The sequence below is a fragment of the Mauremys mutica genome, chromosome 7 (genome assembly GCF_020497125.1).
Source record: "Mauremys mutica isolate MM-2020 ecotype Southern chromosome 7, ASM2049712v1, whole genome shotgun sequence".
Classification (NCBI taxonomy): Eukaryota; Metazoa; Chordata; order Testudines; family Geoemydidae; genus Mauremys; species Mauremys mutica.
The window spans coordinates 65705485-65723142 of record NC_059078.1 but is presented as its reverse complement, the minus strand read 5'-3'; the positions used below and the strand labels follow the sequence as shown (position 1 = coordinate 65723142).

The window sequence follows — 17658 nt, the reverse complement described above, 5'->3', positions numbered from 1 at the left end:
CCTCCCCTCCCTCTCTTCCTTCAAGTCACACCAGGCTTGTAATCAGCAACAAAAGCTGACATAAATCAAGGGCGGATTGACAGGGGCTGACAAATAACTGATTGATTGCGGTTGGGGAGCATTGACAATTGATGGAGGGGTGGAGAGATCCAAAAAGAGAGGGAGCGAGTGGAGCAGGGCGGTGTGTGTAACATTGAAAACATGTGACAGTCACATCCCCCAATCTCTGCATTGGGCTCCCACTGTCATCATAGGCCTGATTGGAGAGCTTCTGCTCGTACTTGGCGGCGGCGGGGGGGAAGAGACGACGACTTTATTTAGTTTCACGTCAAGGACCACTTTGAAAATATGAAGCAGTAGGGGAAAAAAAGCTTTCTACTCCCCCTTTTCCTCCAGCACGAGGCAGGACATTATCCAACCTGATCACCACTAGCCCTTGGTTTAGTGGGGCAAGGTTACAAAAATGCCACGGGTGAAACCACCATAGAGGGGTTGGAGCGAAGGAAAAAGCGACCTACAATGTAAATACATGTATATATGCATACGTATAAATATTTGTATAGATAACTGTATAAACACATTCACTACGGAGTATTTAAAGGCTGTTATAGCCTGTGCTATGTCAGGAGAGCCAGGGGCTCTTAAATATACCTAGCACACCGTATTGGCGACCCACCTGGCGCGCCCTTGAAAGGGCGCGCTTCCCCCCACCGAAGTTGCGCCGCGTGCTTTTTGTACGTATCGGCAGAAGCTCGGGCAGTGAGGAGCATCGGGAGAACGACTTCAAAGCGCGGGACGTGAAACACAAAATTAACGCCCACCCTGTCCTAGGAACAAAAACAAGAAGGGGAGGAGGGGAAGTGCGAGAGAGGGAGAACCCATGAAAACTGTAGGAAAAAAAAGAAAAAATCCCCAGCCCGGGGAACGTCACATCCCCTTGACCCTCCAATCACCTCGGGGTCCCATTTGATTGGAAGGCGGCAAAGGCTTTAATCTCAGACTAACTCAGCTGCTTTTGAAGTGAGTTTCTTTGCCAGATCCCGGGCTGGACGAGCAGCGGCTCGCAGCAGCACAGCTGAGTGGAGGAGGAGGAGGAGGGAGAGCGCAGCAGCCGGGGACCAAGCGAGACACATTCACCATCTCCCCCCGCCCCCACCCCGGGATTATTCTGCTTTTTTTCCTCCTTCTTCCCCTTCTCTCCGGGCTCCCCCCGCCTCCACTAGGCAAAGCCAGAGACGTTTCCTGACTTTTTTGTTGTTGTTCTTGCTAGTTTGCTTTTGGGGGTGTGTGGCTGTCACCCCTCCTCCCCCGCCAAAGAGAGAAGGTTTCCGAGGCTGATCAGCGCGACTCGTCCCAGTTTTCATGCGAGGTTTTGGGTCATGATCACATCGCCCTCGCTTTCTGCTGTAAGAAGTAGTAAGCACAGCAGCGGCGGTAGAGACATTGGCGGCGGCAGCAGCCTCAGCCTCAGCCTCAGCAGCGCCGCTGATCTCGCCTGGCAGAACGGGCACTCTGGGAATACTACTAGCTGCACCAAGCCCTTCTTCCACTCCGTCCCTCCTTCGGACCCTTTACGCCAAGCGAATCGGCTTCCCATCAAAGTCTTGAAAATGCTCACGGCTCGGACGGGACACATTTTACACCCTGAGTATCTGCAGCCTTTGCCTTCCACCCCCGTCAGCCCCATAGAGGTAAGGAACCGGAGACGATGCCTCGCCCTCCCGCCACCCCCCGCTCAAGCGGTCTCTCTTCACGGTCATTGCATGGCGTCCTCTCTCTTCTCTTTGAAAGACGATTAGACCAGGAACCGCATCCCTTCTTTCTGGGCTGTAGCTAAGGCGGGGGTTGCGAGCTCCAGCTTGGCTGATTTTAGCATTCCTTCTTTCATGAAAAGTTTAATGTATTTGTTTTCTTTACACCCTTTTGGGGAGGGAGAGATGGAAGGAGACTGTTCTCCTTAAGGACTAGGGACCCACTAGTCACAACGTGCGAAATAGTCTTGTTGGCTGAAAATATTTTTTTGGGGGGGGAAGGATGTGGGTGCGGCTGATCAAAGCTTCCTGATCTTAGTCTCACTTTGGATACCCCACCACAAGCTGGTTATTTGTGTGTTGCGTTACGCTGGCAGGATATTTTTAGGGACCTCCACTCTGATAGAGGGGTGGTTTGGAGGCTGGGGCTGGGTGAATGAATGGTTTCATTAAAGTCTGCTCAAAGGGAAGCCATAGATTTCCCGGAGCCCGGCTCTCCTGCTAACTCCGGATCTGTTTCTAAATAGCGTGGCCAGCCAGAAATGGTGCAGTCGCTCTACTTTACGGGCGTTTGTGCGCGCGTGCGGTGGGGACAAGGCAAAGCCAAAGTGAAGGGTGGGGGGGAGCCGAACTTTGTAAAGCCCCCGGGGTGGGTGCTGCTTTGCCTAAGCAGTAGAGACGGGGGTAGTCTCGCCGCGGTATAGGAAACCGTTGCCTTTTAAAAGGCATTGTGGAAAATGGTGCATGCGAGGGGGGGGGAGGAGAGGCTGTCAGGATGATGAATGTGCACAAAATTGTTGATCCCTTTCAGGCCGTTCTCTGCAAGAAACGTCGGCAAATGCCGACTTCCTTTGCTTTTTTTTTCTTTTTTTTAAACCATGCGATTAAACGTTTGCCTTTGTGTGTCCCTCTGATTTCTGCAGCTGGATGCTAAGAAGAGCCCGCTGGCCCTGTTGGCTCAGACGTGCTCCCAGATCGGGAAGCCGGACCCTTCCCCGTCCTCCAAGCTCTCCTCGGTCACCTCGAACGGCGCGGGCGGGGACAAGGACTCCAAGTCGGGCCCCTTGAAACTCAGCGACATCGGCGTGGAGGACAAGTCGAGTTTCAAGCCCTACTCCAAGCCGGGCGCCGAGAAGAAGGAGCCGGGCCCCGCGGGCTGCGGTGGCGCCGCCTCTGGGGGAGTCTCCAGCGGGGAGAAGTCGGGATTCCGGGTGCCGAGCGCCACCTGCCAGCCGTTCACGCCAAGGACAGGCAGCCCCAACTCCAGCGCCTCCGCCTGCTCGCCGGGGCTGCTGCCGGCCGAGGGCAAGGCGGGAGAGGACAAGAAGGACGCGGAGGGCTGCGGCAAAGGGGGCGGCGCCGGCTCGGACGGGGGCCCGGGCGCCGCCAGCCTCAGCCACAGCCGGATTAGCGTGAGCTGTGGCGGGATTAACGTGGAGGGCGGCCAGCACCCGGAGGGCGCGCCAGGCTCCAAGCCCATCTCCTCGGACTCGTCCTCCTGCAGCAGCAGCACCCCCGCCACCTCGTCCGCCTCGGTGCTGGGCTCCGGCCTGGTGGCCCCGGTCTCGCCCTACAAGCCGGGGCAGACTGTCTTCCCCCTGCCGCCGGCGGGCATGAGCTACCCGGGCACGCTGGCGGGCGCCTACGCCGGCTACCCGCCGCAGTTCCTGCCGCACGGAGTGGCCCTGGACCCCACCAAGTCCGGCAGCCTGGTCGGGGCCCAGCTGGCCGCCGCCGGCAGCCTGGGCTGCAGCAAGCCGGCGGGATCGAGCCCGCTGGCCGGCGCCTCGCCGCCCTCCGTCATGACGGCCAGCCTGTGCCGCGACCCCTACTGCCTGAGCTACCACTGCGCCAGCCACCTGGCCGGCGCCGCCAGCGCCTCCTGCGCCCACGACCAGGCCCTCAAGTCCGGATACCCGCTGGTCTACCCCACGCACCCGCTGCACAGCGTCCACTCCTCCCTGGCGGGGGCCACCCCGCCCTCGCTGGCCGGCCACCCCTTGTACCCCTATGGCTTCATGCTCCCCAACGACCCCCAGCCCCACATCTGCAACTGGGTGTCGGCCAACGGACCCTGCGACAAGCGCTTTGCCACCTCCGAGGAGCTGCTGAGCCACTTGCGGACCCACACTGCCTTCCCGGGCACCGATAAACTCCTCTCCAGCTACCCCAGCTCCTCCTCGCTGGCCAGCGCCGCCGCCGCGGCCATGGCCTGCCACATGCACATCCCCACCACGGGGGCGCCGGGCAGCCCCGGCACGCTGGCCCTCCGCAGCCCGCACCACGCCTTGGGACTGAGCAGCCGCTACCACCCCTACTCCAAGAGCCCTTTGCCCACCCCAGGTGCCCCGGTGCCAGTCCCTGCGGCCACGGGACCTTACTACTCCCCCTATGCACTGTACGGGCAGAGACTTACCACAGCCTCCGCTCTGGGCTACCAGTGAGTGTGGGGTGGGGGAAGGATTGCAAACGACCTGGGGAGGGGAAAGCGGGGGGGTGAAAGAAACCCTCCCACACTTTATACAAGCTGAAATCTGACTTTTTATAAAATAGTGTTCATTTGAGGACTGGATCCGTGAGCACTGTATTTATTTATGTTAGCTTCAAGCGGGACAATGAATCATAAAGTGCATTACTTAACTGAGCTCAATAGGTAAAAGTTGAACACCCATTGTAGAATATAAATAAAAAGGAAATAGAGGTCTTCTCTTTAATGTTACTTTAAAATTGCTATGATTGTATTGTACGTTCTTATTTAATGTCTCCTTGAAACAAAAAAAGTTACATGCATGTTTGTTACTAAAAAACCAACTGGCAATTTGTCAATTATAACTTCAAATTGCAATTATTTTTACGGTGTATACAACTGAAAGAGAATTGGTATTTTTTTGTATGTAATCTGGAAGAAGGAAAAAAAACAAAAAAACAATTCTATTCCAAAAACCTCATTTGCCTTATTTTGTTCTTTAAAAGGAACACTTAACTATTTTTAATTTTTAAGTCCACCCTGTAAAAGGGGGTAAGGTTTACGTCATGTACTAAAATAATAGACAATGTATCGCTTTAAAGATTAAAATTCCGTATATTTGATGTATTAAAAGCTTTTACTTTTTTTTTTAAATACGCTTTGAGTCTGTTACAAACACAACTGGGGCTGGGTTGGAGAGGATTGCTAATTTCTCCTTAAGCGTTTATTAAATTTTAATTAAAATAAAAAAGCCCCAGCTTTATTATAACCTCCGGGCTCTCTCTTAAAAAACAAAACAAAAACAGAGACGGTGCATGTTGTATTTTTTCCTCTTAACAGCTGTGTATGAATGAAACTAGAAAACTAAGGAACGGGTTGAGTGTGTTTTTCCTAGGTGTTTTAAGAATCCAGTTCTTGAATTATTGCTGATGTGAATGGGGAAAGCCAGTGTCTAAAACATTTTTTTTTAAAAAGGGTCTAGGGAGGCTTTGGTTCTGAGATGGAAAATAGACTTAATTTGAAAAGCTTGTAAACTGCACAGAGAGAACGACCCATCTCTTCCCCTCTAAGCACGACATGAAAAAAATCAGAGCACTACTCTGTCTCAACCCTATTACTGTAGGATTGTCGCAGCGCAGGGCAAACGATTGTCCCGTTAAAATAACTAATCAGACACTTCCAGTGTCTTCCATTCTCTCCTCTTTCAAGTGTTTTTTTTAAGACAAAACCAAATCTCTCAAGGTAGAATAAACCTGCTATAAGTTCATATTAATTGAAGTGGAAAAAAAATAAAACGCTACTGCTGCATGCCCCAGCAAGGCTTGCATGGGCTGATGTAACTTTGCATCGTAAGTCTTTACCTAACCACCCGTTAAGATAAGCAGTTGTACGCAGTTCTCCTTCGTAAACTCCAGTACGATGGGAGACGTAGGGAACAAACAAATGCAAACAGAACGATTAACGAATTGTAGGATCTCTGCTTTCGCAGTCTCTTTCGCATGGGGTTTTGCGTGATACAGCCCCTATCCGCTCATTGATCTTCCTTCTACAACTCCCCTCTTCTGGCAGGGTGTGTGTCACTCTTCCCCCAGCTTGAACTGAACGTACTAGTAGAGGGAGAGAGTTACAAGCGGCGACTTCGCCTTGAAAAATTACTTATTTTTCTGCCTCGCCTTATATCCTCCACAATATAATTACTGCTCAAAGTTTCCCGTGGTGCCCAGCTGCTAATTAGCCCAATGCATTTACTCGAGATAATTAGTAGAAGTTAGAGTTAATGTATAAAGCGGAGAAAAGAAACAAGTTAATGAAGTCTCCGCATTCGCCCAGCCCTCTTTGCTGCCCGGCTTTGCCTCGTATGATGAGGGCTTTGGGACGTTTCTGTAGGAGAGAGACAAGATCTATACAGGGAAATGCCAACACGCGCGGCGCTGGGCCCGTCTGTGGTTCTTTACAGGCGTCAATATGAAATAGGCACTAGAAACTCAACCTGCTTTAGTAAAAACGGGACTATTAAAAATAGTCCTGCTTTGGGGAATTTCAAACGAACTCTCCGTTGTGAAATGATGGGGGCAGGGCTATGTACGTTTCTTTTAAAGCCCAGGGTAATTTAAATTACACGAAGTAATTTAAAAGCATAATGCTGTGCAATGAAATTGACACAAGCGCAGCTAACACCCAAGAGAAGGAAAGGAGTCCGTTGTTGGGTGCAGGGTTGTCACTGAGTTGGATTTACACAAAAGAAAAAAATTAAATTGACTTTTTTATCTTCTGGTGCACCTTGATTGTAAAGGCACTCTCGTGCTAATTCTACCAGGGTAGTTTAGCCACGGCTTTATTTTTAGCCACTACTTAATTTAGATTAAAAAATATATTTCAGGCTCCCCATCTGGATTTGGACAAAGTTTATCGCAGATTTACCACGATTAAAAAAACCAAACAAAACAAAACTGCCTTTTCTTTCTCTGTAGATACCTTGAATTTCTCTCTCACACACATTCCTACCACATACGATCTTTATATGATCGATCTAAAAATCTATAAACAGGTGTTTCTAAAGCTATTTTTAACATGTCTTCTGGTTACAAAAGGTTAATTTTATTTTCGTGGATTTCAGCTCTATCAAAGTTACAAGTACGCTTAAAGCTGAAGCATTTTAGATGTAAAGTATTACAACGAACCTTTCCAATTGTTTTATTTATCACCATTTTGCTCCGATCCTGTGCTTGGTATTATTGAAAATTGAAATCGCTTATTTTATTTCCATGGAGATGGTAAGGGGGTGTTAAATATTTGACCTGGCAAGTGTCGCCTAGGATTTCAATATTAAGCTAGGAAATGTGCTTTTTTCTAATAGACACCGACTTAGGGGCATTAATCTTTTTAGGTAAAAGGGTTGCATTTGGTATTTTTCCCCCCCTGTTCTTGCTAACTGGATGGGTTGTGGAGTTGACAGCAGCCGCTGGTCCATGCCACCGAACTAAAATAATTTCACAGTGGAAAACCAGCTCGAGAGGACAAGCAACAGAAGGGCAAGACTCATCAAAAGCCCAGCCTCAGATCAATCTGACCAGAGTCAGACATACATTAATTTAAATTAAATAGTTTGGTCTTCCTCGCAAATCTTTTCTGAACATTAAAGATAAACTCATGTAATATTTAAATCACCTCTGGTCGGATGCTAAGTACAACTGAAGAACCAAAATACAAATTAATGATTTTCCTTCCACTTCTGAAGGTTTACGCTGCCTGCCACTTCAACACAATCCTTCTGATAACAAGCATGCCCGGGAAAAGGAGGGTGGGAAAAGGAGGGTTCAGTTTGTTCTAGCAGTGTAATTAAGCCAGCTTTATAAAACAATAGAACAGCACAAGCCACAGTCAGCAAAGGGGTACATAGAATATATTTGAGCCTATATATGCGCATACATCCACGCAACATACACCTTAGTTTGCTTTTCTGTCGTTAGTATAGAAACAAATGTTTTGGAACTCAAATATAAGGCTGCATCTATAACGACTGGATTTTCGTTTTATGCAAGTAATAGGCGACAACATTTTCTGAGAGGAGATCTATCTGAACTACTTTTGACATAGCATACAAAGACTCATGCAGTGTGGTACCAGGTCTGAGACCTTTTCTTTCCTCGATTCTGGGTTTGAGTAAACTGTCCACGTTTAGAATCGGAGAAAGCCACCCAGGTAGAAGAAAAGCCCAACTTTCAGGGCTCAAGAAATAGACGCATCTGAAGGAAGTAACTGATCAAACTTCGTATTTTTAATGTACGAAAGACGGAGAGAAAAGCGTGCATCAAAGGTGACTATGAACGTGCCATTTAGTTTATTTGGATTCAGTCCTTTATTTTTTTAAGTTAGAAAAATCAGTGACGTCATCAGCATCAAAACTTCTGTCCATTTGGTTTTTTTTAAAATGTGGATAATTTTAAACATTTATAAAGTTGAAATGACACACACGTTTCTGTTCTTTGTGTAACATCGAATGTTGAGATTCTGACTGTCCAGCATTACCGCAGACAAGACGATCACTCATGAATGGGAGGTGTTTAATTCTTGCTAAATATCCCTCACAGCTCAGTCCCAGAAAGTTAAGGCCAGATGGCTCAGGATTTTTTTTTTAAACTAAACTAAAAAAAAAAGCTCTTGCAATGAAATGTGAAGGTGTCGGGGGGAAGGAATACGAAACCTTTCTTCGTTCGACTCTCCCTCGACCACCGAATGCTTTGACAACAGAACCAGAGAGAGAAACAAATTCGGGAAAACGGAGAGATTTGGTCTTTAAATAAAAGAAATTAAAAGTAATACCTGGGCGTTTCCACATAGAAACCGCTCAGGTATTGATGGGGCGGGGAGGGGGGAGGCTTTACGGGTTCTGTCTGTGCTTGGATAGTTTTTGTTTTTAACTGAAACAAACAGTATGTTCACAGAGACTTTGTTCTTCCTTCATGTCTTAAGTCCATAACTGTCCTCCCCTCGCAGTGAAAAAGGTAAATCCATTTTAGTTTTGAACAGTGTAGAAATCCTGGTGTGTATTTCCCCCACCCCCCTCTATCTCCAAATGAATTAGAGACAACCTGACAATGCTGTCATCTGTCTTCAATGTCACATCAAGGCAAGAAATAATGATAACAGAGCAGCAGAAAGACGCCCACTGAAACCTCGAAGATATAAAAAAAAGCCTCGAAACAGCTTGAAAGAGAAGAAAATTAGACTAACCTCGGGATACTGCACTAAGAATCTTTATTATTATTTTTTAAATAAAACAACTGTATTTCGTCTTCGGTGTTTTATTCTGTGCAAAGTCTAGTTGGTTGATCAAAAATACTTCTGTGAAAATAATAATAATTCAATGAACGAGCACATTCACTAGATCCAAAGTATTACAAAAATCAAAGAAAAAACATGATGATTCAAGTCCGGTTTGCAGTTAATCATCAAGGTTTTTTTCATCTCTTTAAAGTGTAACCTAGATTATGCCACATTCAATACTGAGCCCCAGGTGATACATTTACAGACAGACATTCACAGGTACACATCTATGGGGAAAAGATACGAGTTTGTTTCTTTGGTGTGTATATTGGGGGTAGGGGTGAGGGGTCGGTCGGGTCTGACCTACCTGCTTTTCCTGCCGCCAGGCGGCGTTGCTGAGTCCCTCAACGAAAGAGAAAAAGAGCAAAGCCAACTTATTTTGCTTTGAAGAGCTGCCACCCATTAAGTTTTTAACCTTTCTTCCCTTCCCCCCCCCCTCCCCCCAAGGTTTAGCCTGGAACCGCCTCTGCGAGGCTCACTGCTTCCAATTTTTAACAGGGAAGAAAACGAACATTCCATTAGCGTGCACAGACACCTAGGACGCAAGTCCTGCTCCCTGATAAAAATCACTTGTTTGGGACAGGAGGAATCTTTGATCTAATCCAAAGGGAAGGATTGCAGTATAAATGGATTTAGCCAGATAAAAACAGATAAGTCGGACTAAATAAAAAACGTGTTGTTGTTAATCACACTTGTAATCTCATCCACTCTGAAGGGTAAATAAATTGCAGTTATATCAAAAACAATTGGCCCTACATGTGTTCATAACAGATGGGATCTTATCAGAGTTTAACTGTAATAAATTCTGACTTCTGGAAATTGTAATCTTTAGTCGATGTTAGATGTTGTCTCTTTTTTAAAAAAAAACTGTAATAACAGGCTGCAAACTTTTGTGAGCAACTATGAAAGTTTTAAAGACCAGCGCTGTTACACAAGCCTTTCTTATGTTTCCTCCAGAAAGACAGCTGTTTTAAAGTTGAGGTGGAAAGGCTTCAGAAAATTAAAATATAGAGACGAAAATGCTGGCGTTAGGGAGACAAAATGATTGATTCCCCCCTCCCTAATCTTCGTTATAAAGACCACGGAGGTCAGTGATAACAGCCCTAAAAATATATGTAAAAGATCCAACAATGTGTACAGGAAGTCATGGCAAATGACAGGACTCGCTTTACCAAAAAAAAAAAAAAAAAAGAATAAACTCAGCCATGTTCTAACTTCAGATTAATCCTTCTGCGATCCAGATCACGAAATTAAAAAATAAATTTGAATAATTACCGAATGAATAAAACTATAACAATAAATTGTACACACACACACACACACACACACACACACTGCGGACTAATTATGTCCACTCTCTCGGCTCCCCGATGCTGTTTATCAAGTTTGCAGGATAAATGCTTGCAAATCCATTGCATTTCCATAAATCCTCAAGCCGCTCTTTCTTCGGCCAATGCTTTTGCAACATTAATTGATTTTATTACACTTTCCGAAGTCGCTGTATATAACACCCCGGCGAGTTTGCGTTGGAAGTATTATTCTTTGTTTTCCGTCGTCGTATGAAACCTGTGAAGCAGAATTCCTAGCGCTACAGTAGACTGTCTGTTTTTTTCCTACCGCGATCTTCCTGGAGAATGTGAGCTGTAATTTGCAGGTTTCTAATAATCCAGACTGTTTTTTTAACAGAATTTCATAGTTGGTGAAAAATGACTATAAATCTAAACGCAAGAAGACACTTTCCCAATTTTTAATGGGGAGGGAGGAAGAAAGAATGAAAATGCGATTTGGTGTTAAGATCAGATTCGAGAAACATTCAGTTTGTGGTTGATTTACGTTACTGAATGGACAGTAATCATTTTAGGGAAGGCATACTGGTATAAGGAGAGGTTTAATTCAATTTTAAACGTACATCCTCTCAAAAGCGCCTCGTACCTCTTTCCTGTCTCAGTCATCTAAACAAAATTGAGCGCAACTGTATTTAGGTGGATTAAGAATTTTATGTCACTTTCCAAACCTACTCATTTTTTAGTTTCTTTAGACTGCAACCCATCAAGGTTTAAATGAGCGATAATTATTTAGCTGTGGTTTTGCTTGTCTTTAAAGATGTCACTAATGTGTTACACATATTTCACAGAAGTATATGCAATGTTGTGTAGCTAAACCAATTCACTTCTCAGCAAAAAGGAACCCGTGGTCAGTTAAAAAGGGACCCTAACAAGCAAGAGGCGCCTTTAACCCCAAAAGATGTCTTTCATGTCCAAGACATTTGCATGCAGAGGGGTTTCTTTCAGACCTAACTATTAAGGTTTCTCCCTGATAGGAGTTTTGTACGGATTAACTTCAAGATATTTCAGTGCCGCACGAGGCACATAAAGTGAATAGGAAAAATTACTGTATATCATAGGGAAGACATGTAGGATTTGCTATTTATAAACAGGTCAGCATAGCTACCTATAAATACGAATAAAGCTATAATATACTTTATATTACATACAGTGTTTATATTAATATATACCGTGTGTGTGTGTGTATATACACACACATAGTATACATTATACAGCTGGTTATTTGTGTGTTTTTTAAAAGCAACATGCATGAAAATCCCTGGCAATTGCCAGTCATGTGGGATTTTTTTGGGAAAAAAAAATAAAATAAAAGAGCATTAGCAGATTGTGCCCCTCCTTGTGATATATCCCTTGGCGCCAAATGCAGGACTCCTGTACAATGTAATATACACAGCGGCGGGGAGAGGCGTTGGGGGAACACTCCGTATTTAACTTCATTGTTCACCAGCGAGAGTGGAAGCTATAACTCATCCCTCCGGAGCGAAAAGCAATCTATTCCCCACTGCCCTTTCACTGGGGACCGCACTCCGCAGCTCTCCAGTCTAGAATTAACCCTTTTTTGCTTCTGACTTTTGCTGGCCTTCACTGCACTGCTGCTGGTACCCGCTACAATTTGTTGATGCCTAGTTGGCTCCACTTATGGGGTGGGTAATGGGCAGCAAGGAAGAGGTTAAAAACGGGTTCTCACTTCTTTTCTCTTTCCCCTGTTTCAGTGGAATGGGGAAACGGACAGCTAGTTTGCATCTGAATTCTGTCAGAGCCAAGAGCAGAAGTCTCCCCCAGGGTTGTGGTTAGTTAGGGCTAGACTGGAAAGCTGTCGTTTTAAGAAGGGTGGGAGGGAGGAATTTTCTGTGAATGTGGCCTGGCAGATCAGCTGTTTTGAACAGAAGATCAAGAGAGGTGTCCTGTATTGGGGAAGTGCCTGGCTCTGGATAAGTGCTTTACAAGTTATAATTTCAGAGGAGATCAGGTTTGGACGGGAAAGGTGGTCCAGAAGTGAAGGTGCTAGCTTGGGACTTGGGAGATGACTTCAATACCCTGCTTTGAGATATTGGGGCACATCACCTCAGATGGAGTAAATTGGTATAGGTCCACTGAAGCCAAGGGCAGTTTACACCAGCTGAAGACCTTGGTCTCTCAGGGCAAGTCTACACTACAAAATTAAGTCTACCAAAGTTATGTTGACATACAGCCACCCTACTAATTAAATTGCTTTTGCATGTCTACACTATGCTCCTTGTGTCGGCGGTATGCACCCTCATGAGCAGCGCTTGCACCAATTTAACTATCAGGGTGGGGCACTGTGGGATGGCTTCTGAAAGGCAGCAACAGGCGACATAAGTAACACAGTGTCTACACTGACACGGCATCGTCTCTTGTGGAGGTCGAATTATTAAGCTGACCTACTGGGCAAATTACATCGGCGGGAGCTACATTTTAGTGTAGATACTTACAGAGTTAGGTTGACGTAAGCTGCCTTATGTTGACCTAACTCTGTAGTGTGACCAGAGCTTAGTTTCTCCATTCCCCATTGGTAAAATGGGGATTATTGGGATGGTGTTAGAATAAATACAGGTAATAATTGGAGATATACCAATCTCCTAGAGCTGGAAGGGACCTTGTAAGGTCATGGTGTCCAGCTCCCTGTCTTCACTAGCAGAACCAATTTTTGCCCCAGATCCCTAAGTGGCCTTCTCAAGGATTGAACTCACAATCCTGGGTTTAAGCAAGCTAATGATCAAACCACTGAGCTATCCCTTCCCCCTTAAAGACTGGCTGGGTTTTGATTCTATGGTAATAGATGCCATATATGTATATCTATTTTAAATACTGACATACACATACACATAGAATTACTATTTGTGACAAGAAAATTTTATCTAGATGTCCAAGAACTTCAATTAAAAAAAATAATCAGATTTTCAATCAAGGTAATAAGTATTGGAACACTACATTTTTATAACAAAGGCAACCAGTGGTGCAGTGTCCAACCAATGGGCACAGTGTAGTTCCCATCTTGAAGTCTTTACTGATATCCATGTGAGTTTTGCCTGTTCAAGTGTTCAGTGAGGTCTTCAGGACTGGCCTCCAAGTAGACACTGAGTATGCAACTGACCTTATGGAAAACTTATAATGAAAGTCACTTCCCCAACTGGAAGTCAAGTTGTAGCCAAGCCCTTCCACAGCTGCTGTTCCTGTGGACAGGAGTCATAACTGCTTTCTTTCTATGCTCGCCTTCTCAGCCCCTGGATCTACGTAAGTGCAGATACAAAGGCTCCATCTCCTAGCCTATTCTTCTTGCTCCTATCTGTACTGGCACATTTGGCTGGAAGCACAGCTAGCTCTGACCCCTATAATATAATAAATAATAGGAGATATACCTATCTCCTAGAACTGGAAGGAACCTTAAAGGTCATTGAGTCCAGCCCCCTGCCTTCACTAGCAGGACTAAGTACTGATTTTTACCCTAGATCCCTAAAGTGGTCCTCTCAAGGGCTGAACTCACAATCCTGGGTTTAGCAGGCCAATGCTCAAACCACTGAGCTATCCCTCCCCCATGTTTGTTAGCAGGGTACTATAGAGGGTTCTGCAGCACAGAGCTCAAGTTCACCCAGGATTGCTGTATAGCTGGTCAAAAATTTTCTTTCTGGAGAAGGCAGAAAATGGTTTTTCTAAACTAAATAGAATTTTTTGCAAAAAAAAGTCAATTTTTATATTTTTGGATTTTACTTGAACAAACACTGCATTTCTTCATTTTCGTTGAACTTCTTTCCCTACATAGAAAAAATAATTTCCCAACAGGTTCTAGTCACCAAGCATCTCTGCTTGTGGCTCTCTCTAGGGGTGTTTATAGTTTTTGTTTATGCCTTCTCCCCATTTTAAAATAAACAAAACCATACCCAAGCACAGTTTTTGTGTTCCTAACAAATACAAACTGCATCAACAGTCAGGAATGCATCCAAGATGCTACAATGAGTGTCAAACAAGTTAAATTTAAATCTTTCAACTGCAGTGTCTTTTTGTCTTAAATATATTACAGCAGGGGTGTCAAACATATTTTGTGACGAGGACTGAGTTACATTTTTAATTATGGTCTGCAGGCTGGGTCCACAAAGTTAGGGTAAAATGTTACGCTTGATCAAAAGTGGATATCCCACGGACAGCAATACGAAGTTTGCATCGATTGAGGGAGGAATATGGACTAGATGAAGCAACCAACAATGTACTTAACAGAGTCACTGTTGCATTCAGCGGGAGAATATACACACATAGTTGAGAGACTTTAAATTACTGAAAACCCGTCCCTTCAGAATACCATCATTAGGTTTTAGCATTAGTACCTATTGTAGATGAATTAAAGCAGTTTATACCTGAGGGCTTGTCTATTCATAGTGTTTATATCACTAACTATAATGATTTCTAAACCAATATAGTTAAAATGGTACAATCCTAGTGTGGATACAGTTACATCGCAAAAAGGTGTTTATAATGGGATAGTTTATTCCCATTAGGGAAGGGACCCATATGTTGATATAACTGTTCACACTAGGGATTGTACCAATTTAACTATTTCACCAAAATTACCCCCCTTAACCAAAATAGCTAAATCTGTACAAAAATTGTGAGTATATCAGGCCTAAGTTGTTTCAGACTAAACCAGTACTACATCATTTCACATTCAGATGGTTTATCTTTGCAACCCCCAGAGCCAAAAACTTAGTGTGAATCCTGGTCATATTGAAATCTGTCACTGACCTTTATGGGTCCAGGATTTCACCCTTACTTAGAAAAAAGAAGAAAAGCGTACATTGTTTAGAATCAGAATTTGTAATGATAACTAGATAGACATCACAAGGTTGTTTATTTCATGGACTTTCAAAGGGGATGAGTTGCCTGAAGTGGTATTTTAAAATCTGACTAGGTCTCTGAGTTTCTGGGAGCAAACCATTCTAGCTGCTGCTTCTTCCTGGAGACCAGGGGGGTTCTGATATTATCTTGGAGAAAGTGATGGTTAGCAGTCCAGGATAGTAGCTTGCTTCTGGTTTTCCTATGCCCACTTACAGAGATTACCTATGAAAAACAGAGGGCTGAAAGTGTGAAGAGGTGGGTTTGGGCCACTGCATCAGAAGTGTTGTCAAACATGGACGTTCAAGTCTCTCAGGGCAATAAGCGTCAGGAACTTAATCAACATGACTCAGCATCTCAATCAGCTCTTCTAGGATACCTCCCAAAGTAAAGGTATATAGAGAAGCAGAATAGACAAGTCCAATGTGCACAAATTTGCAGTAGAGATAGATTCCTTCAAAGGACATTGTCTTGAGGTGGCGTCTCTTGCATTTGAGGCTGGATTGGAATGGGATGGCTGCTCTCTCTCCATCCTTATCTTCTATGGATCTAAATCTGCTGTCTGAGGAGCAGCCTGGGAGCACAAGATGAGCTAAAACCAGAACTGCAATATCATCCAATCAGGTTTCACTGACACAGGCCAGGCTGGTGGCCTCTTTTGCAATGAGGTGATCGATGAGAAAGAGCTTCTTAACAACGGATCTTGCATTAATCAGCTATAGCTTGAGGTTCTGGCATTTGCCTTCACCAGTTATAAGAGTTTGTAGAATGGCTGCTACGTGGTTGATTTGATCAGCCACTGGTGTCTAGAAATCAGCATTCTGGGGAGCTGATCTGCACTTCCTATGAGTGCTTCTTTCAGATAAGAATTGGGTTGGGTAGGAGAATGTGTTAGTTGCAGCTGCTGGAGAAGGTTTAGTCATGAACCAGGGGGCCAGGGTAACAAGTGTGCAACTATCATGGATGTTGTGCTAGGAGAAGAGGTAAATCTGGCAGAGTTCAATTGATATTAAGAAGGACGTTAGGCACAGACATTAGGTTGGTGCACGCAGACGGGGCTTGAATCTAGCAGGAGGGTATGGTGTCTACTCTGTTCCTTCCTAGGTGAGTAACTGTGGACAGTGTTCCTTTCTCTGCTGGAGCAAAGTTATTTCTTATTTTAAAGGTTGTATCTATTGTGATTGTCATTTGGTTGTTGAAGCTGCTCTCACCCTCTGTCATTTGCTGCCAAGAAGGAAGGAGGACAGACATGAAATTACAGACCAGCCTTCTAAGCTCTCACCAGGGTCCAGGTCCTGGTTGTTTCCATGTTTGACTTATTCTGTGACTGGAGATTGGATGTGTATCTGTAACTCACAACCCAGGATGCACTATCTGCCTGACTGCAATAGGGAGCACTGTATTGCCAAACATATATATTGTGGCTTGGAGTGGCTTCCATGCTTACCTCCTCCTATGAGCCTAGAATGACTTCTAGTCATCTGTTAAGAACCTGAGTGTACTGCGCAGTGGGAATGGCACACTGTTTGGCTGTGGTACATGTTTCACTGCACTGGTGAAAGCATTACAATCCATGTCCTTATATCATAGCCACCCATGCCATTTATTTTTGGCTTGCATGACTGTTGCTGTATGCACTTCAGGACAGGAATGGTGCAGGCCAATACAGTAGGAATTTAGATCCAGTCCCCTCCTCCACACCCCTAGCAGCTCCACTGTGGCCAGGAGGCAGGATACACAGTGGACAACTTAGCTGTATGTAGGGCCACAAGGACCACTGCTATGCAGCTCCTCTCATACATGGAGGGGGTATGTTAGTGCTGGGACAACATGGGTGAGGATTCCTTCTACCCACTTTCCGTGGAGCAGCCCAACACCACACAGGTTGGTAATTGGGCTCTGTGCTGGACTACAGGATTTGGTGTTCAATCCAGCTTGGTGTTCCTTCTGATGTGCCCACTGAGCTCACTGTAAAACAACCCACTCAACTGTATTTCAACAGTTAAGCCACTTCTGACCATGACTTCTACTACCACCATGCTTTTTTTGGGTTGTATTGGCTCCGCAAACCACAAAGTATGCATGTGTTTTCTCAACACTCAGCATACCCAGTTTTTTTATCTGACATCACTTTTTTGAAGAACCTACTCTCACATAAGTGCTTGTCTCATGTTATCTGTGTTTCTGTGGTCTACAGACAACACTGGACATGTTGTCCACAGGCTCAGCAGAACTGTACTCACATTTAACTGAAACAGAGTAAATAGCCTATTTAAAATTTGAGACAGGAAGTTGTGCAGCCTATGCAGAATTAGACAGCCATCATGTTTCACCCCAGAGATGGCTACACTTCAGTGGTGGATGATGTGTGTGTATGTACATGTAAGTATTTTTACATACCCTCCACGCCCCAGGTATTCAG

The 17658-nt window shown here is 44.9% G+C and overlaps 1 protein-coding gene across 1 annotated transcript; it reads left to right on the top strand.

Moving 5' to 3' along the window:
• Window positions 1-947: 947 nt before the first annotated feature.
• Window positions 948-4841, top strand: ZNF503 (zinc finger protein 503). The gene is made up of 2 exons (XM_045022633.1): window positions 948-1691; window positions 2675-4841. Exons 1-2 carry the CDS (start codon window positions 1380-1382, stop codon window positions 4193-4195), a joined length of 1833 nt encoding a protein of 610 aa, XP_044878568.1. The 5' UTR covers window positions 948-1379; the 3' UTR covers window positions 4196-4841.
• The last annotated feature ends 12817 nt before the right edge of the window (window positions 4842-17658 follow it).

Coding starts and splice junctions, on each gene's coding strand:
- ZNF503 (XM_045022633.1), top strand. CDS start 1,380: ATGATCACATCGCCCTCGCTTTCTGCTGTAAGAAGTAGTAAGCACAGC. Junction 1,692..2,674: donor CCCCCGTCAGCCCCATAGAG/GTAAGGAACCGG, acceptor TGATTTCTGCAG/CTGGATGCTAAGAAGAGCCC.